Source organism: Coturnix japonica, chromosome 2 (genome assembly GCF_001577835.2).
Source record: "Coturnix japonica isolate 7356 chromosome 2, Coturnix japonica 2.1, whole genome shotgun sequence".
Classification (NCBI taxonomy): Eukaryota; Metazoa; Chordata; class Aves; order Galliformes; family Phasianidae; genus Coturnix; species Coturnix japonica.
In genome coordinates this window covers 116,636,089-116,657,135 of record NC_029517.1, presented here as the reverse complement: position 1 = coordinate 116,657,135, position 21,047 = coordinate 116,636,089, and the positions used below count along the sequence as shown (strand labels likewise).

Sequence of the window (21,047 nt, the reverse complement as noted above, 5' to 3'; positions counted from 1 at the left end):
ATTTGATGCCATTCACAATCACTCCATAATTTACACTCCACATTTACAGTGAGAGTGGGGCAGGTCTCTTCTCACTAGTGACAAGTGACAGGATGAGGGGAAATGGCCTCAAGTTGCGCCAAGGCAAGTTTAGGTTGGATATTAGGAAGAACTTCTTTACAGAAATGGTAGTTAGGTACTGGAATAGGCTCCCCAGGGAGGTGNGATGTGTTTAAGAGCCATTTGGATGTGGTACTCAGGGATATGATTTAGTGTAGGGTTTTTAGAGTTAGGGTACTGGTTAGGCTGTGGTTGGACTTGATGATCTTCAAGGTCTTCTCCAACCTGGATAATTCTATGATTCTATTCTATGATAATTTTTTTTTTTTTAATTAAACACAACAGAGTTGGGCAAAAAACTGTCTTTGCTGTGTTGCCTCCACCAAGCAGCCACTAAGTCCTGTCATTGTCACTAGAGGGCGAGTAACAGACTTGGAGGAGTGACCCTCTGCCCAGCACCATGTCACCATTGCTAGGATACACTGATACACTCTGGCACCTTGGAAAAGATGGCTGTGCCCAGCCCCACTAGGTATCTTCTGCTGAGTGCAACGTGCAGTTGTGAGAAACACAGGATGGTTCCCATGTGGACAGGAGTGTAATCACCACACTGAGCTGGCACTGGAGTTTTGATTCTCCAGCCATCTATTGACTGACAAAAGCATAATGACAATCTGATGTCAGTAAAGACAGACCAGTGTAAAGTGAGAGGAGAATCGGGCCTCAGCCTCTTTCCAAGTGCAAATGAACACAAGCTGTCAAATGGATTGACCTAGATAATTTTCATTCATTTTTAGTCACTTAATTCATTTTCAGCCCTGCATTAAATTAAAAAGCATTGTGTGTGTGCATGCATGTATACATTTTATATAGATACACATCTCATTATCAATACCCTTGAGCCCTCCAGTTCCCAGTTTCAATAGTTTTGATATGCATAATGCTTTAACTACCCCTGTGATCTCTTCTTCTGCTTTGAGACAGTTTTGATTAGAAGTCTTAACATTAATTTCCTGCTTCCTCATCTGTATGTTTGAAGTACCAATTAAGCCAATAGATGCAATGAACATGTATTATTCAAAATCCCCACTAGTTCTGTCTGTAGGTCACCCTTGATGAGTTTGCACTCCGAATTTCCTTCCTTTTTTTTAATAATTCAATTTTTTTCTAATTGCTTTTCAAAAACAGGTAGATGAAAATGACTTGCTACTTTGATATTTACGGAGCTTTTCATATCTATCTGTGGCTTCAAATCTCTAAATATTTGACATTCAGAGTTGCAATTAAAAGTGTAACACTTGGACTGCAAGAAGACCTCGGTGCATACATTTACATTCATTACTTTCAATTTTTTTACTCCAGTAATACAACTGACCAATTCGCCCTCAAGATCCCGTTGTCAAAACAGCAAGAGCAGAACTAACCGAAAAAGGGGAAGGAGCAGTAGCAGAGACCTGGAACAGTTGAACTTCTGCCCTTTCCATTATAAAGTTAATGCCACATATTGCCAGGGGCAAGGCCTTTTGCCTTTCTGTTCCCATCTGTAAGATAGGAAGACTAATTTGGATACATTTCCAAGTCACATAAATAGATGCAAGCTTCTGAATCCCTGAACCTTGACAAGTATCCAGGCTTCAACCCACCCCTGGAAGATCCTTCCCAGCAGGGATGCCAGGTGTTAAACACAAATGATATGTAGTCATGCTATACATTAAAGAATCATCATCACAGAGACAACATTTCAGAGCAACTGTTTCTATCTGGTGATACAAACAGCTGACCATAACATTGTCAGACTCACTAAAACATGATCTATATTTTGATATTGAAAAGTATCCCACCAAATTTTACCAATCTCTGCAAAGGAATGAGGAAAACCACTGCAAAGAAATAAATTATGCAAAAGAAATGAGTAAGAAACAAAAGATACTGAAACATTACACGAGAATCTTCATGTTAAATGTTTATGTTTTATGTTTTCCAAACATATCTTTTTCAGTTGGTTTTTAATAAGAAACTTCTAGTGATGAAAAGTTTAATTCAAGCTCTCAGAATAACTGTTTGTAATCAAGCAGTAAAGAAGCCATCAGTTACATACTGGGACTTTTCAGTGTGTCATTAAAGACAAATTTATTCAATATAAAAGCCTTTATTGAATAAAACATTTCTCTATCACAGACCTCTCCACAAAGTTGCCTATCCTGACTGTTAGAGGTAGAAGATATAACACCATCAGAATGGTACTTGCATAAGCCTATGGTCAGCACTGACTTTTCAAGCAGAGATGCACCTTAGTGCATTCTGTGACTATTTTGATCTTCATGTGCCATGATCTATAGTGTGCTGTCTCTGCATAGTCCAACTATTGCTCACAAGCCAAAGAATCAGGGCCAAAGAGGCCGCAAAGCAGTAAAATAACTGGGTGAAAACCTAGATTCATGATACAGCTGGTCCAAATTCTACCAAGAAACATAATTCACTGGGGAGAAAAACTTTTTATTAGAGCTATAATACATCAGTAATAGCAAACTGTCAAATGAGGTGCCTCCTTCATCCATGGTAATTGTACACTCCACTTACCTTGTCACAAAAAACCTTGATCTGGCAGTAGGCTCGGTGGATGGGTTTATTGCTGCGGTTGTTGTAGCTGTATGTATCTATCTGAATCATCAAAGGAAGCCCCTTCACACCTTTTTGGGATGAGAAGTCTGTGCTCAAGCAATTCACTGTGATGAAAATCTGTGTGACAGAGAGATGACTTTAAATGAGGTGCAAACAACCACTAAACTTCTGGAAACAAATAGGGAAGAGCAAATCTCCCCCCAAAAAATTTAATTCAGACAGTATTTCCATTCTGACAACTCACACATTTATTTATTTTCCACTTCTGTCCTATGTCCAGCAAAGATGCTCCCATGTTGAGAAGGAAGGGATTTTTAAGGCATGTATCAGTGCTTTGGTTTGGTTCAGTTCCCATCTGAGGTGAATCACCTGACTGCCCCAACTTACCAGGCCTTGGTTCAAAGAGCCAGTGTGCATAAAGTGGATTCTTCTGGGGAGAGTCAGAGCAGAAGTGACCCAGGAGCACACCCCAGATGCACCAGCTGCTAATGGCTGCTCAGTTTGTGGGAACTGAGTAAAGATAATCTAAGATAAAACCTCCTAAAATATGTCTCAAGTGGGTGGCAGGCCTTTAGCCCTGACTTGTTCCACCCTACAAACCTGCTCTGGACGTTTATACTATTTGTTAACACACACAGTGAGATAACCTTGCATTGTCCTTCCCAGCCATCTTTGGGTCTGACATCTTTGTTCTTCTGCCATCTCACAACTCACATTCATTGTGGCCAAGCATAAATCCTAAACTTTTTCAAAGATTCTTTCCATGCTCTTAACTCTGTCTTCCATCCCAATAATATATTGCCCTAATCTTCACTCCAAGGGTCCTTCACAGCCTCTCTTTCGTGTCCAAAAAGCATCTCTTCTTCTCTGTCAAACTGAGAAAAAGCTGAGAAAAAGCTCAACTCTCAAACATTTCTAATGCTTCTCAGAAGCCCACCACTTCCACGAAGCATCTATGAACCCTAACAATGCTTTTGATCCCTGGCAAACTCTGCCTGTCTGTTCTTCAGAAACCTGCCTCATGCTTTCCTACTATTACACACACATATGTCTGCAGATAAACAGTAGTTATCTCCTGCTTTCTAAAACATACAATGGGGTAAGGTCTATAGCTTCTGCCCTATGTTCATACAGAGCCTGGCAGAAGGGTCTCCCACCTCCAAGACTATTTTCGTGTAAAGAAAGCTGCTCCTGTGATCTGCATTATCACTGAGATCTTTTAATCAGGGCAGTGTGCATGAAATATGAGAGATGAGACTGTATTTAAAAAGCCGTCATTCTTCCCATGGAGGAATGTGTGCTTCACATAGGAATTTTTACCAACTGTGTGTTAAAATTATTCTATTTTCCACTTGTGTTTAGCTTAACAAAAAAAAAACCCGAACAATAACAACAACAAAAAACCACCCCAAAACAACAAACAACCCCAAGCACTGGGAAGTATGAAAAAGGACAGAAAAAACAGCCAGTGTGCATTCCCTGAACCACATTGATCTGCAGCTGCTCCAGCAGAATGAGCACAGTGAGAAGGGCTCCCCAACACTGCGAATGCACGCCCTGCCAGGCAGAGGGGAGGCCAAAGACCCTCAGGGTCTGGGAGGGCTCAAGAATGAAGGAAGTCTTTCAGCTATAAACAGGGCAAAAACCAAAAACAAATGAACAAAATGCAAACATCCCCAAAAGAAAGGTGAGCTCAGAATAAACGTCTTTGGTGCAGCTGGTGGAGGATACTTTACCCTAATGGCAGAAGGCACATTACGGGCAGGTTTTTACGATGGAGCCAGAGCAGCTTGTTTGCCTGACTGAGCTAATAGCACCTCCGCATTTCTGCTTCAGATGGTATCGCAGAGCTGCATTTACAAATGAAATAGTTGAACTTTAACTGTGGGGATAGGAGGGAGGTGGGGAAGGGCCCTAGGTGAAACTCTGATTTTGAAACTGATAGCGTTATTTCTGTTTCAAATTACAACTTGGGCTCCTCCAGATCCAAAGGTAAGTGTGGATATGGGTGCATATGCCTTTGAAATACGATGGCCTGAATTTTCATTTGCCTTGAGACTCCTTTATAGCATCAAGGCAGTGCTTTAAAATGTGTGTGAACACAGAGCAATGGAATGAGGTCTGGCATGAAACAATCCAGCCTTGCTGTGCCTTAGCACATACCTCTACAGAGGGATTTTCCAAATCACACGTTGGAGTGTGAGGGGACAGATAGGCTTTATATCCACCACCCTTACTGCACACTCAGCCAAAAGGCAAAGGAAGGCCTTGTCACACCTTCATCAACCACATCCTCTGTGTGTCACCTCTCCCACTGCCTCCAGGCATATGGAGCACAGTAGGAGTGATGGGGGCAAGGCTGACTTTATGGCTTTGAGAGTCCTCATATACTGGATTACTCATAATGAATAATAGATTGGTGCTGTGAGATTCAATATCCTCACTGTGACACCACAATACATCAGGAGCTCTCTCAGGAGCAATGATCACAGTAGGTTCATGTGCACGAAGAGTACACTACTTTCTGTCATATTACTTGTGCCACATGGAAAGACAGATGGATTCGAATTAACACATATCATTTACTGCTGGAAACATTTTCCTCACAATCTATCAGCTTTCCTTTAGGGCACAACACTGAGTGAGGGTTTGGGAAGGGGAGGGAGACTGCAGAGGGAAGGGGAAGACGATAAAAGTCATTTTACTCGTGTGAAGTATTTGTGTTGCCTGCTGTACTTAGCCCTCCTCTCACCCCCCAGTGCAGCCCCTGCCACCAGCTCACAGTCAGCCAAGCAGCAGCAGCACGTGGCCCCATGGGCAGCCTCAAGCAGGGAAAAGCCCACCTCAGCTCTGGGGAGGCACAAAGCTCTCAGAACCTTCCTGCTTTGGCCTGCTGCATGGCAGGGTTACGTGGTTAGAGTGTAGAGTTAAGTAGAAGTGACACTAGCAGGAGTAGCAATCACTGCTTTCTTTTTCTCCAGGGCCCTGCCTACACTTGACTTAGAACTATTTTAATGGATGCGACTATGGCTGTACCCGAATTAATTTACAATCTTTTTTTTTTCTCCTTTGCATATTGGATTTTAGCAATGTTTCATTATCAGGAACAAGTTTGGGTTGTCACTATAGTGATGTCTTTTTTACAATGTCAGCATTTCTGTGATTAGAGCAATTAATGATAGAGTTCCTCCCATCAAGTTTCCAGATCAGACATGCCATTAGCAATGAAAAAGTGATTTGGAGAAACATTTGGTGCCCATGATTCCTGCTGTGGTCTCTGTTTACACACCTTAAAGGTCTGCAGTTACAAAATCTCTAATATAAATCTTTTATTACTATTTACATTCCTGGCTACCATCAACTCAGAAAGAGCCATGGGCAGAAGAGAGGGAAGAGTGTTATCCACAGAATCAGAAACCTGAAGCAATTTCTCTACTAAATACTGATAATGCATAGGAGTTATGGCTCGTGACCGGTCTCTGCAAAATCCTAATGGCCCTGTTTTAAAAGGGCTCATCCCTCTAGACTGTAAAAAGAAGAGGTTAAACGACTTGTCTCTTTAATTACTAACATCAATCCCATCGTTCCTCCTATATACAAAAACTGTGGTTTTATAGTTTCTCCCGCCAGCCGTTACCTTATAAATCCCATACAAAGGTAAGATCTTTGTTTTATTTCAATACAAATGTCTCTAGCAAATGTTTACACTGCTCTTTTGAAGCTTCCTCAATCGACACCACACCCCGGCAACTACATAAAAATGTCATTTGCTTTGAATCCCAGATGCATACTTACTAAACCCTTTGACTACAGTGAAATTTCAACATTAATTGCTAGCACAAGTCAAGTTTTTTCTCCAGCTTTAAAATTTTGAGACTAAAAAAATTTTAACTTCTCCTCTACTAATCAAATCCTTTATATTTCAGCAACAGGGAGCATTGCACTCGCAGGCTCTCATCCTGATGGGGTATTTCAGCCACCTGGATGTCTGCTGGGAAAGCAAAATGGTAGACTGCATGTAAGTCAGGAGACTTCTGGGGTCTGTTAAGGATAACTTCTTGATACAGGTACTGGATAGACCAAACAGAGAATAAGTATTACTGGGCTTAGTGCTCACCAATGCATTTAAACTCATTAAAGAGGTTAGAAGCAGTGTGGGCTGTAACAACCACACCCTGGTTGAGATTGTGCCCTTGAGAAATGTGGGTCTGACTAAGAGCAAAGTCAGAATTCTGAACTTTAGGAGAGTGAACTTCCAGATCCCCTGGGAAACTGTCTCTGGGGGAGCAAAATCTCTCCCGCTATGAGAGAAGAGTGTTATTGAGACCATCTGATGAGACTTAATGTGTACAGATCTATTGGGTTGGACAACATGTACACTGGAGTCCTGGAGGAACTGGTTGATATAGTTGTCAAGCCTCCTTCCATCTTGTATGAAAATTCATGACTCTCAGGCAAAGTCCCCAGGGACTGGAAAAAGGGAGATATCACTCTCATTTTTAAGAAAGTAAAAAGAAAGACCTAGGAAAATACAGGCTGATAGCCTCACCTCTGTGCCTGGGAAGATTATGGAACTGATCCTTCTGGAAGCTATGTTAAGGCATATGCAAGACAAGAAGGTGATCTGAGATAGCCAGCATGGCTTCACCAAGGGCAGATCATGACTAATCAATTTGGCAGCCTTGTATGATGGAGTAACAGCACCACTGGGCCAGGGAAGATCATTCAATATCATCTACCTGGTCTTTTGAAGGCCTCGGATATGGTCCCACACTACAACCTTATCTCTAAATTGAAGATAGATGGATTTGAAGAGGACTGAATATTCAGTGAATAAGGAACTGGATGGATGATTGCAGCCAGAGAGTTGCAGTCAACAGCTCTATGTCCATGTGTAGCAGCAGGGTAAAGGAAGGAGGGGACTGTCCCTCTCTGCTCTGCCCTCATGAGGTCCCACCTGCAGTTCTGCATCCAGATCTAGGGCCCCCAGCACAAGAAAGATATGGAATTGTTGGAATGGGTACAAAGGAGACCCACAGGGATGATCAGAGAGCTGGCACACCTCTCCTACGAAGAAAGGCTGAGGGAGCTGGGAGAAGGCTCCAGAGAGACCTCATTGTGGCCTTTCAGTACTTAAAGGGACTTTATACGAAGGTTAAAAAAAAAAAAACAAAAAAAAAACCTAAAACGTCACTGATTTTTTACATGGTCTGATAGAGACAGGACAAGAAGAATGGTTCTGAACTAAAAGAAGGGAATTTTACAATAGATGTTAAAGGGAAAGGCACTAGCACAGGCTGCCCAGGGAAGTTGTGGCCAGGTTGGATGTGGCCTCAGGAAGACTGACATATTGGGAGACAACCCTGTCCACAGCAGAGAGGTTGGAACTAGATGGTCTTTAAGGTCCCTTCCAGCCTAAGACATTCTATAATTTTAAGAATTTTTTTTTTCCCACATACTGATGTTAAAGTTAGATGAACTCTCACATTACAAATTGCTGCTACTGACTGTGCCATTTTATCAACTTCATTTTACATCTGGACCCACTGGAATCACAGATCACTGCAATCCATGATGTCTAAGAACCCAATCCTGCAAATCACCCACTCACTGAAAACACAGTTTATTTCTGTATCAGCTGCAATAAAAGTCATTAAATAACTGGAAGGGTTCCCAGGGCCTTCAGTGTGTTTTGGATTAGAGAACTACATTTCAATACAACTGCACAGCACACAACTACCAAAAGCTATGTGCCAGCACCTACACAAATAACATATACACCAATATATCTGTTCACTGCATGTCCAAGCTGGATGTCTTGGAACAAATCAGTAATTTCTTTCTATCACTGACACGTATTCTTTATCTGATGCAAGTGACAGTTTTCTTCACCAGCTGTACCCTAAAGTCACACCTCGGAATTAAAGGTTGAAAAAGCACTGTCCAGAAAAATATACAAATAATGTATTGTTTCAAAGGTTAAATCATTGTAGCCATTTTAAATTAGGAAAGAATTAATCAGAAAGAAGGTATATCTCAAAGAATTGGTAAGATTTACTACAGAAATAACCTAATTTTGCTAGTAGTGTTCTGCTTTTTAATTACCTTCCTTGCAAACTAAATTCTGCCAGCAACAAAACTTCAAGCAGGCAGAGGTATGTCTGTCAAAAAGAAAGCTGAGCTCTCTGTTCAAAAGCCTCCACTAAAACTCTGTCAAGCAGCCAAATACTGCAGCAAAACCTTCAGTACAGCAACAGCAGAATCACAGAATCACACAGAATCACAGAATTACCCGGGTTGGAAGGGACCACAAGGATCATGTAGTTCCAACCCCCCTGCCTAGCAGGGCCACCAAACATACACCTTTACTAGATCAGGTTGCCCAGGGCCCCGTCCAACCTGGCCTTGAACACCTCCAAGGACGGGGCATCCACAACCTCCCTGGGCAGCCTGTTCCAGGACCTAACCACTCTTCTAGTAAAGAACTTTCCCCTAACATCCAACCTAAATCTTCCCTCCTTCAACTTAAAACCATTTCCCCTAGTCCTGCTATTATCAGCCCTTTCGAAGAGTTTACTCCCTTCCTGGGAGTAAGTTCCCTTCAGGTATTGAAAGGCTGCAATGAGGTCACCCCGCAACCTTCTCTTCTCCAGGCTGAACAAACCCAACTCCCTCAGCCTGTCCTCATAGGGGAGGTGCTCCAGCCCCCTGATCATCTTTGTGGCCCTCCTCTGGACCCTTTCCAAAATCTCCATAGGCAACAGCAAGGCAACTACCTACCTCTAAGCATATCATAAAAAGACTTTTAAGACAGTGAAATTAGTCAGCCAGTTCTCGTTAACTGCTGTTTGTTTCCTCACTTTCCTTTAAAGAATTATTTTTAAAATAACAAACATGGTACTCAGGTTCAGCTAAAGGGAACCAACAAATCACTGCACCCATAAATGCTGAGGACTTGCATACATAAGTAAATACATAAATGAAACAAAGATGGACCATGCAAAACATGTTTTTTACTTCCTATCATTGTTTCCTTATTGCACAGTATTTCTGTCTCAAAGAAGAGCCTGACAGCTGTAGATCCTTCACACGCCCCAAGTCTGAACCAGAAGCCCCACAGTAACCTGTAGAAAGAGGTTACCTCTTCTAGAAAAAGGTAATACCCCAATTCCTTCCATGCTACTGAGGCAATAGAGAGATCTCTGCCTGAATTCATTAAACACACATTTCTTTCTTCACTTAAGATGCAACTGAGATGCTGCCTTAAAACTCCTAAACAGACTGACTGCTAACAGGCAAATTCTGGTTGTCACCATCATCATGTGGGATTTCCAGGAGGAAGGTACAACTCCGCGTGAGGGTGGGAGGAGAAAAATATCTGGCTTTAAATCAACTGCCCTCCAGGTAAAGCACTGAGAAATCTGATGCTTGAGGTAAGTCCTCCCAGATACAGGATTTGCTCTCCCAGGAGCAGGGAGGATATTTGGCTAGATGACTTCTGTTCCTGCTGTTTGATTTTTTAAGATCACTCCCTTGTGCAGTTCCAAAGCCTGCTCTATTTTTTTTATTTCTTCCCGGGCCAGTAGAGCGCTTCATCACGTCGCATCTCAGAGGCCCTGGAAAGAACTGCTCTGTGCCGCTTTTGTCTGACTCAGAAGAGAAAGGCCTTTGTGCCTGTGAGGTTACCTTTAATCTGAAAATTGTGGTGAAAAGGGAAAACAACACTGAGCAGAAACAATGGAGCCAGTTTAAAGATCATCATTCAAAACGCTTAAGCAAGGAGAGTCTGTAATTAGGGCTTGAAATTCTTCATCTCCCTTGGATGAGGTAATTGCTGGAGAAAAATCTGCTTTCGGTGACGTGACTCCAAGTCCATACCTTTCAAACACTGCAGGGGGATCCTATGGGAAACCCCAGACTGAATGCTGTTGGTTGTTTTATTGAAGCCTCCAACAAGAGCATGCATGTCTGTATGCGCACAGGGAAACTCTTCAGTGCAGGATGACGACAAGCTTACTGGTACATCCTGATTTATGCTTGATAACCAAATAATATAATGAATCCTCTTAATTTTATCATGACTTTTCCAGTTCGAGCACCTAAAAGATTAAGTATCTGATAGCAAGCCCTCAAAATAAAAAAGCATAAGCCAATACACATTTTAATCGCTGTTTCCTGCAGAAATGCAAATGGCTCTCTCAAATTTTACTCAACGCTTTTTTACTCCAGCAACAATACGAGTCATTGTTTTAAAATCCTCCAATGTTATATTTCAGTGATCATAGTGAGAGCTGTATTCTGAGTGTTTTGGCAGCTGAGAAAGGAATGAACAGTGCAGTATTAGAACAAAATGGCAGAGGATAATACCTGACACCAGAGGATGTAACTTTCTCGATTCTGGACCAGCACAGTTTTCTGCTAAATCTGGAGGCTGCAAATGCAAATGTATTTAAAAACAGCCAGCCTGGCAATGGGATGGTGATCACTGGTGGGAGAAAGAGATGGCACTGCCATGCTTTAGCCCTGTTAGTGCTTCTGTGAAGGTCCTTATGAAAGTCAGTCATGCTGGAAATCCCAAATGAACTGCTGCATTTGCTGGCATAATGACCATATGCACACAATGGTCATATGTTTTGACTGGAAGACAATGTGCCTCTGTATTTTGAAGTGGAATCACATAGTAGGGGAGTGTCTAGGGTGGTGAAAATGCAATCACTATGTGAGTAAATACATGATTATTAGCAACTGGGCCAAGTACAACTGTCCATAAATGTTACCTTCTGAAAGAGCAAGGTGATTTTCAGAACTGCTGTCTTTTCTTTACATAGTGCTCTATTCTTACAAAATTTACATTGGCAATGAAAATCCCTGTTAGTACAGAGCTCAGCACCTTCAGTCAGCAGGTCAGGATAGTGAGCGTTAGTTCTACCACGCTGCATTTTCTGCAGTCTCACAAGGATGACACTGCTGTTAGACATTCAGTGGGGGACTGCATGAAGATGTCTCTGTATCTGAGAGATCCTCAGCACAACTTGAACGCTGGGCACTTTGTATTATAGAATCATAGAATGGCTTGAGTAGGGAGGGACATCTAACATCATTCCAACTCCACCACCACAGGCAGGGTTAAACGCAAAACAGTATCAGGAGTTTGCTCTGCTTGACAGTATCGTCAATTAATTATGCCTAAGTCCCTGAGAGTCTTGCAATAGCCCCGTTCATTTTACACAGTCTAATTTCCCTTGCTATTTGCTTTCTAGAGGAAAACCTGTTCTTATAATTACCTGCAGCTTTTCATTTCTCCTGCATTAGTCCATGCAGCTGAAACACTGCTACTCTTTGGTTGCCTTACCTATAGGGTGCTTAATAATATGCTTTGCTGGTCTGGTTTACAGGTTCACGGTAGCAGTCACAATCCTGAATGCAGGGTTTTTGATTATTAAAAACAAAACAAAACAAGACACAGTGCATCAGTCCTCAAAAATATGCTCATTCCCAATTGCAAGGATGGTCTGTGTAACACTATCAAAATATGCAGACACGAGGAAAGCAGTTCAGCTTACAGAATACTGATTACTGGAGATGTTAAAAGTGTAGAAAAGAAGATGATCATTTAGAGAAAGGATAAATGTACATTTTGTTAGACACTGACTTTGCAAGTGGGAAAAATAACTTAATGTTTCTCAGGTTAGATATATTTTAAATGGAAAATCACTATGAGGAGAAACGGCTCTGAGGGCTCTGCAGGCTTTTCTTATAACCACATCTCCCTTTACTTGACAGTGAAACAAGTCTAACAACATTATCCTGACAGCTCTGACAAACCATCTTCCCTATTCTGGATAGCCAGAATCTCCCTGGTCAGAGAAAGAGCATTTGACTGGCTTTAAGGAGACCTCCACCATCCCCTCCCTTCTTAGGAATCAAACAATTGTTTAATAGGAGAAAAGTGCATCAGTGACTGAGGACAGATGATACTTTTAAAGGGATATAATCTGCATGGATTTTCCTTACCTTTGCCTCCTCGTTGACATCCCAAGTAAAGGACACGGCATTGAAGGCGATTTCTTCAATATTCCCGATGGTATTAAAACTCTCTTTGTAATCAGCTGTAAGAATTAACAAAGTTTCACAAAAAAAGCTTTGGACTTTCTCTTATACAGTTCATAGCACAACTGAAGAACAGCTCTTCGCTTTTTCAGCTGGGTTTTCTGTTGCATCAGAACTATCTACTGCATTATTTACATCAAGTTATTAATAAGATTAATTGCAAAGAAGTAATATACTACAACAAGAATACATTACTTGCTACTGTCCTTGCAAAACACTGATTCTTCTAAAAAGAACCTGTGACTGCAGCAGGAAAGAGTAGCTGCATTCATTATCTTGGTGAGGGAAGGGCCAAGCACTCAAAATTAACTAAAAGTTCTTAAAACATTTAAAAGGACTGTTTAAGGCTTGCTATAAACAAATGACCTCATGGTGAATCCTTAAAGAAGCTTTCTAACAAGCTAACAGTAGTGCGCTTTTCTCACCCAACAGTTTCAGCTTTCCCAAGAATTACTGCACTGGGTGCTGCACCTCTATTATAACAAAACAAACGAAGATCCTTTCTCCAAAGTATGTGTGATACTAAAATAGACAACAAAAAAATGTACAAGGTGTATTGTCTGAATACAATCATCTGCACCCTCTCCTTGCTTATTTCCAAGTGGCAGTTGATGCTACATTACCAACTAAGAAGGGATAACAAGCAAGAGGGAGGGAGTCTGAAATTCAAAGATGAACATAAAAATTAAATAATAATAATAAACCAAACAGTAACAGTGAGAAAAGCATGTAAGGAAGAAATTTGCCACTCTTCTTGAATTGAAAACAAAGACAAGTCCACTTTTGTGTTCCGTTTGCCAGTTTAATACACTTTGTTCTCTTCGATGGCAGATTAAGAGAAAGATCCTGTTTGTAAAAAAGTAAAGTCTACTCAATTAAGGAACCTCCAGATTCTCTGGGATCCACACATTTCCTCAGAATCCCTTGAGGGCTTTAATCAGACTCAGCGCTGAGGAGCTGAAGTTGTGTAACCTGGCAATCCCAGTCACTCTAACATTTGCCCAAATCTGTGCTTCAGAAGCATGTATTCACTTATATTAAGAATATTTTTGTATTCTACACATGGAATGCATTTGTCAAGTAGCTTCAAAATTAATTTCCTTTGCCCTTCCAAAAATGAACTAGCAGTCTCTAAAAACAATGTATAGGTAATAACTGCTTTTAAAGCATTTATAACAAAAATACTGTTGCAAGGAAAATGATTTAACACATGGGAGCCAGTCAGCTACCATATTTTCTCTCATCTGAAGTGCTGGCATTTCAGTGAGCAAGTGAAACTGTGCCTGGGATCCACGAGTGATTTTGGATATGGTGAGAGTTCACTGCTCTGACAACAGGCATAGCATAAAACATTTGGTGATGCAGCAACTGCATGCGGTGTTTGGGAGGTCTGAAATGTTCTTCATTCCCATTGTGAACTCACATCCCCTTTCCAACCAAAGTCATTGGCTTCACTATCTAAATTCAGTGTAGGAATGCAAATGAGATGAATTAGAAGACACATCAGTAGTTTAATATTCATGTGCACACATCCACCCACCCCTTAAATTTATGATTCACCAGAAAGTATCTCGTGCAACTCACTGCTGTATATGGGCGGGCTGTGTAGGTGCACTTTGGAAAGACATGAACAAGATGTCTTGTAAAGACACATGTTTTCTTCTCATAAAAGGCTTTCAGAGCAGAGCATCCCACCAGCCTTTCCCTACACCCAGCACACACGCCTGCTTCCTCAATTGGCACACACAGATCCCATGGACTGTGTATGTGACATACATGCTGCTTGAAAGCAAAGTTCCTTCCCATTTCCTTCAATTTGCAGATAAGCAAAGAAAAGTCCTCAATAGATAAAGAAAGCATTTACACCCAAGGATATTTGAAAGTTAATAGTGTGACTACATTTTTCATCTTCTACTGCTACGCGTTGCCAGAAACAGAAAATTGAGGTTCTTTAGTATGAAAGAAAACAGCTTGACAGGAATTATTTCCTATTTCGGTGGGTAAGCTGCAGTTTAAATAATGACAAATTTCAACATTAATGGCTAATATCAGTCATGTGTTACATACCATTGTAGTAGCTTTTTTATTATTATTACTGAGCGCATAAATTATACATTATTTCCTGGAAAATACATAGGTACAGCTCTGGAGCACAGATAATCCCAACCTAAAGCTTCCATAATCTCTATTTATGTTCACATTGGAAGCTGCTCCAGTATTCGTCAGTTTACAGTAGTTACTCTGATTTGATGTAATCTAATATCGCGCTCTTTATTCATCTCATTTTAAAAGAGATCCAACACCATAGCACAGCAGTGTGGAAATTCAGCAGTCTCTCTCACTCCTGCTGGTAACAAGAGTGAAGTGCTGCTCTCTTCACAAAAATCCGTACCAGCAAAAAGCCTAAATTCTTCAGAACAACTTTCCTACTTGCTTAAGTCTCCAAGCACTGAGGACTTACTTACATTTAAATAAGTTACTTAACATTTTACTTAACCTATTAATATCAGTGCATCTGCAGATCCACACAGAACCTAATCCATTCAACCACCATTCCTATCAAAAAGAGCCCCAGACAGTATGCAAAACAAATACAGGAGTAACTCCTGCATGTCCAAAGTGAGGGAATAAACCTCCTTATTGCCTCTGTCTCCAGGGTACACAGAAAGAAGATTAGCAGACCTGCACCACTGAGGAAACAGCACAAGCAGCAGAGTCATTCCTGCCTAAGGACTGAATAGTTGGACTCCAGAACTAGAATATTTCATATTCATCTAATCCTTTTTCTGCTAAGTCATGCTTTGGATGTGAAGCACACTCATAAACAATTAAAATGGACTCGCAGATGTTAAACATATGTTACAAATATTAAGTTAAAATAATATCAATGTTTATAAACTTTGTGAAATAAAGTATACATGTTAATGGCTATTCCCAGATATATAGTTTGAAAGGTGCCTAATAGCTGTGTAACCCTGTGTATCCTGCTGATTAGTGAGAGCTCAAAGAACAGAGAAGTGGGGTTACCAGCAGACATCATCAGGTCATCCTCTGAGGATGAGACAGATCTGATGCACACCCCTGCCCTTAGCAAAACTCCATCAGCGCCCTTTAAATGGTTCCCCAGGGAGTATCCTGCTACTTGCTAATCTTGCTCATGAACACCTAATTCTCTCCGTTACTACACAGGGTGTGGCCATTAATGCACTGATCCTTTACAGAAGCTCTCCTAGTACCTTGGGCTGAATTCTTAACTCAAAAGAAAATCTGCATAGAATGACACAACAATTTAGGCTAGGAGGGACTCTGGAGGTTAGCAGTATCAAGCCTGTCCTCCAAAGCAAAGTCAGTTTAGATCAACCCATAAGACAAAATGGAAGATTTTGCTAAATGGTGCCTGATGCTTATACGGGAGATGCATTTGGGGCCATCATATCCTAACAACATCCACAATTCAGGTCCTAAGGGAAACGAAATGTGCTTTAAAAACAGTGTACGTGGTTAAGTTAAAGCTGGATTTCAGATGTTCTCAAGATGGCAGTACCTGAGCAGCATTCAAGCCTTTCATCTGAAAGAGCTGAAGTGAATAAACTGTGCTCTTACAGTTCTCAGGTCTGACAGAGAGTGCCGAATCAGGAACGCCTACTCCATCGCACTTTGCTCATATTTGCAGTCCAAATAAAGGAAACATGCCACAGTGCCTCAAAAGTCAGCACAGATCTATTTAATCTCAAATTAATGGCAACATAAAAGACATTCGCTTTAACGTGGGTAAACACACAGCTCAGAGCATTGTTTTACAAAATATATATCATAAGCTGAGTTTCTGGGTACGGGGACTGATGTGTGCTGCACACCACAAATGAAACACTGATGTGGCAGTGCCAGAAGGTGTTGGCATAGTAATGGAAGGAGCCCTCTGGCACATCCCTTCAAAGGTATGTGTTAGTACCGTAAGCTTGTAGGGACTAGCACAAAGGCAGCATTCAGAAACAGCTGTGACATGACATATTGGCTCTTTTACTGTGTGTCATGACAGGAGTCATTTGGGCTGGGGTGGAGGTTTCACTGCCTTAAATACCCCCACAGGTAATAAACAGAAGTTGGGGTGATGTGCAGAATCCTTTTTGCTCTTCAGGGGAAACTGTTCAGCCAGAACCATAAGAAGACAAAAGGTAACGAGGAGATGCTGGAATAAGAGACCAGTGGTTTTGACCTGATTTATGTCAACCTCAGTAGAGGATGCAACATTTGAAAGTCAAGAGGCACTGTATGAGCAGGACTGTTCTGGGACCACTTCCCAGTGCAGGAGGCATTTGGTCCCCCATGAAGTCCTACAATACACTCCTGAGTGTTCTCTCCATTTCCCTCCCTCCCCCTGCTCCCTCTCATTCTTGCCATTCAATGGTTTGGTTCCCTCAGGCAGTGAAAACAAGATAGACTTTGTCTGCTTTAGTCTCACCATCTCCTTTGACTGGGATCAGCTGCAGATGGCTGAGAGTGTAAACTGCATGTGGGAGGGGAGAAGTGCTTAATGTCTAGACACTCCCACACATTTCAACTTTAGGCTCCTCTGCAGCAGGTACGTGCTCTTCCTCCATTCAAATCTCCCAAGCACGCAGATAGAGCAGTTCTGATCAAAATGGGCTTGCAAATTAGACAGGATGAACAGTAAACAGGTCTCCCAGTATAGCTCACCAGAGCTCAGCATCTCTCCCTCACTTCTCTCTGACACTGACAAGGCTCAAAAACAGGTGATGCAGTAGTCCTGGGTGCTTATTTGCAGTCACCATAATGATGGCCATCTTAAGACTCAGGTTCCACGTACACAACAGTGAGGTCCTTGCAGCAACACAGACTTGAAAGATTTAGATCTTCCTGGAAGCATCTCTATCAGATTTGCTGACTTAACTGTTATGTGGGCCAGTAGTGGATTGAAGAATGGATCAGTCATAGGGAAGCAAAAGGAAATGCCCTGTGCCTGAAGGCACAGACACCAACTTCCCAGCAAGGGGGAACACTGTTAAAAACATCTGCAGGAAGAAGCTTTATTCCATGACTGCCAAGGACTGTTCATCTGCAAGGTCTCCTTCCCGCTTCATAGATCATACAGTCTTTCCTAGCAGGGACAAGTGACTGCTAAAAGTTTGGTGCAGCCATAGCCAACATATTTCACCACATCCCTGTGAAAGGCACCAGAGAATTCCGCACTGTCCTCTCCAAAACATCCTCTCATACTCACCGATGTCAAGGACCCTCTGCTTCGCTGTGTGCTGCCGGGAATGCCAGTATTTCCAGTACTTCAGCTGCTCGTCTCTGTTTTTATCCTCACTAAAAACAACCATGACCACGCTCTAAGAAAATAAACAGCAGAGGGTGCATTATAGTTAATCTGTAGTTAATAGTCAGAAACACAACAGTTCTAATGATGACTCAGTCCCTGCCCTTCCACAGTGCTTGGATTGTAAAAGATCACTGTTTTTTATTGCAGTCCAGTACTATAATTGCATGGAAAATCTCACAGCTAAAGAAACGTAGTTTTAAAATAATGGTTGTGTTTTTCTGGAGTTCTGGATTACTGGGAGGAAAGGTAGGACATTTTCAAAGGGCAGTTTAGCTGTGTATGGGATACTGGTGACAATGCAATGGAGGAATAAAAACTTCAGAGAGAAGTCTCATTTGGTATCTTTGTGTTTGGGGAGTTAAAAGGAGAAGCTTTCTGTGGGTAACATAATTATGTCCTGACAGAAAAAGGTAGTAGGTAAGTTCCTGCAACAACCAAAACCTCAAGCAAATTTTATTCCACAAAATGTAAGTCTTGGAGCATGACTGGTGACAATGTTGGTGCTTTTCTTCACCTTCTTCCATGAATATACAGTTTTAACATGTCCAAATGTTCCTCTTAGGAGCAAGACTCTTGCATATATGATCGTAATGACAAACTCAGTGTGAATATTTACTGGATTTCACTGAGCTTTTCAGTTCAAGTTCTGAATTCCCTTTGTTTAAAACTATCGTTCAAGGGAAACAGACTGAAACACTATACAGAACTGCACATGAGTAATAGAGGCTTTTTTAAAAAGCCCTGCTGTAGTCAAGGAAAATGAAAAACACAAAACAAAGAAAGAATGCTCATGCTAGGTAACCTGCAAAGAAAAGAAATAACGGAGAGCAAAACAACAAAATCTCTTTCACGCATCTTCTTTTGTTCCCATTCTTCCTTTAACCCTGAGTCACCAAGCTCATAAAAATAACAATAAACTGTTACATAAGTAAGGAACTGGATCACAATTGATTCATGACCTAAGTCCCTATGCACGTTCACCACTGTAACTCTTCATGTGCTCCGTGACCTATAAAAGCTAAAGTTGTGTGTGATTTCATGATCTTCTTTAAACCACACATCTGCTAGAAGAAATGTTCTCATCTCTCCTTTACAAATTCCATCTCTTCTGTTGCTTCAAAACTCGTGTATATGTGGTGAATCAGACCGACAAGGATTGGCTTACAGCCAGATCAGTGAGATTCCCAACTCCTTTTTTGTAGAAATGGCACAGCTGGCACCACAAAGGGTGGATGTCAGAGGCAGAAACTTTTCAGCAGTAGGGAAATCTTATACTCGCTTTATTCAACATCATCAAGCTCACGCCCCTAGGAAACCAGGCCAAAAATTAACTGTTGTTCAGGTTTACAAATTATTGTCTCTTGTTAGAAAATATGACAGAAGCATATGGAGCAGGTTGCTTGGAGTTGTGGTGGATGTCCCACCCCTGATAACATTCAAGGTTAGTCTGAATTGATTAGACACTGAGCAACCTAACTGCAGATATCCCTGTTTATTACAAGGGTGTTGGACAAAATGACCTTTAAAGGTCCCTTCCAATTCAAATGATTCTATGATTCTATGATATAGGTTGTTGTCTGCTTCACTGCTCATGTTGATTTTCATTGGTTCCTGTGACTAAAGTCACAACATTTTTAAGGAACATTTATTTGGATGGAAACACTTCTGCAGCCTCATACATATGCAGCCCTTCCAGCTTCAGGGTGAAATTTGCAGGGCATCAACTCTGAGGCTCATTGCTCATTTCAAGGTTACTGGGTTTGGATTTGCTTACTCAAAAACATCACCAGGGAAATGAGGAGGCCTGCTCACTGGGCAGATGTTGCTGAACACCCGGCTTCAGTTTTGTTTTCAGAATCTGAGATGCAAATCATCCATTTGGGCATATTCCTAAGTGAACATTGAGTGAAAGCTCACTAATAGTGTAACTATTTAAAAATTGGTGTCACAAAGGGTGGCTTCAGTTTTTCACATTTTATCTGAACTACACTGGAGAGCACCTGCTGAAGTACACAATTTAAGATGGACTTACACAGCAAATGTGGAAGTTCTCTGATTTTTCTTTTTAATCAGGGCAATGATAAGTTCACCAACATCAACAGCAGTATCTGTGCAATGATCATTCTGCTAAAGTCATAAACTAAGGCAGATATATACATATAAAATCGATTAACTTCAGTACTTGAGACCACCAGCAATTTCACTCACCCACTTTTAAATCAAGCATAAGAATACGCTTTTTCTGTCCACACACACACATACACATACAAGACTAGAACCCAACCAACCACAACTATATTTCTATGAAGAGCTCCATTCCCATCTAGGAAAGAAGTTGGAATATACCCTGACTTTGCTGATCGGATGCCGGAAACATTTGTTGTCACCCGTCTCACTCAGTGTAATGGCGTAGAACTGTCCTTTGTTTAAGTAGGTCATAGGCCCCTCCCCTTGCTTTTGACGCAGAGATTTGGTAGCTTCTAGTGTATACTGAAAAGTGCTGTTGAAAAGACAGGGAAAGAAACAACAACAAAATCTGTATCATTTTCTCCTTTTCTCTCTGTCTCTGCACATTACATATTTCATACAGTAGATACACATGTCATAGGGTTAAGGAAACAAATAAAATGCCTCAAAAATGTCATACAAGTATTGAAAACTGCAAATTTCTTCTTTCAAGTTCATTGGTTCTGGCAGTTGAGTATAAAACTATCTGGACTGTAAGTCTCTTGGATCAAAGACCTCATCTTTACTTACTCTGTAGAGAACCAAGAACCATCATAAAGAATGAAGCTACATATCCCACAGTAAGCGCCAAATGCCAAGAAGGAATGAAGCACAACTTACAGTATTAATCAGGAAATCACCAATCTCCACAGACATTTATACTTATTAGTACCACAGAAACTGGAATTCAGTAAGAACAGAACAG

At 41.2% G+C, this 21,047-nt stretch overlaps 1 protein-coding gene across 5 annotated transcripts in view; it reads right to left on the bottom strand.

Annotated features, from left to right (window-relative positions):
* Positions 1-21,047, bottom strand: part of GRHL2 (grainyhead like transcription factor 2) — a 61,212-nt gene that overhangs the window by 21,882 nt on the left and 18,283 nt on the right. For all 5 annotated transcript variants that reach the window (XM_015856107.2, XM_015856105.2, XM_015856110.2 and 2 more), the window contains 4 exons: positions 20,462-20,615; positions 18,014-18,125; positions 12,676-12,770; positions 2,620-2,778 (listed from right to left, as the gene is read on the bottom strand). In XM_015856107.2, coding sequence (XP_015711593.1) covers positions 2,620-2,778; positions 12,676-12,770; positions 18,014-18,125; positions 20,462-20,615 — 520 coding nt within the window. The remainder of the gene's footprint in view (positions 1-2,619; positions 2,779-12,675; positions 12,771-18,013; positions 18,126-20,461; positions 20,616-21,047) is intronic.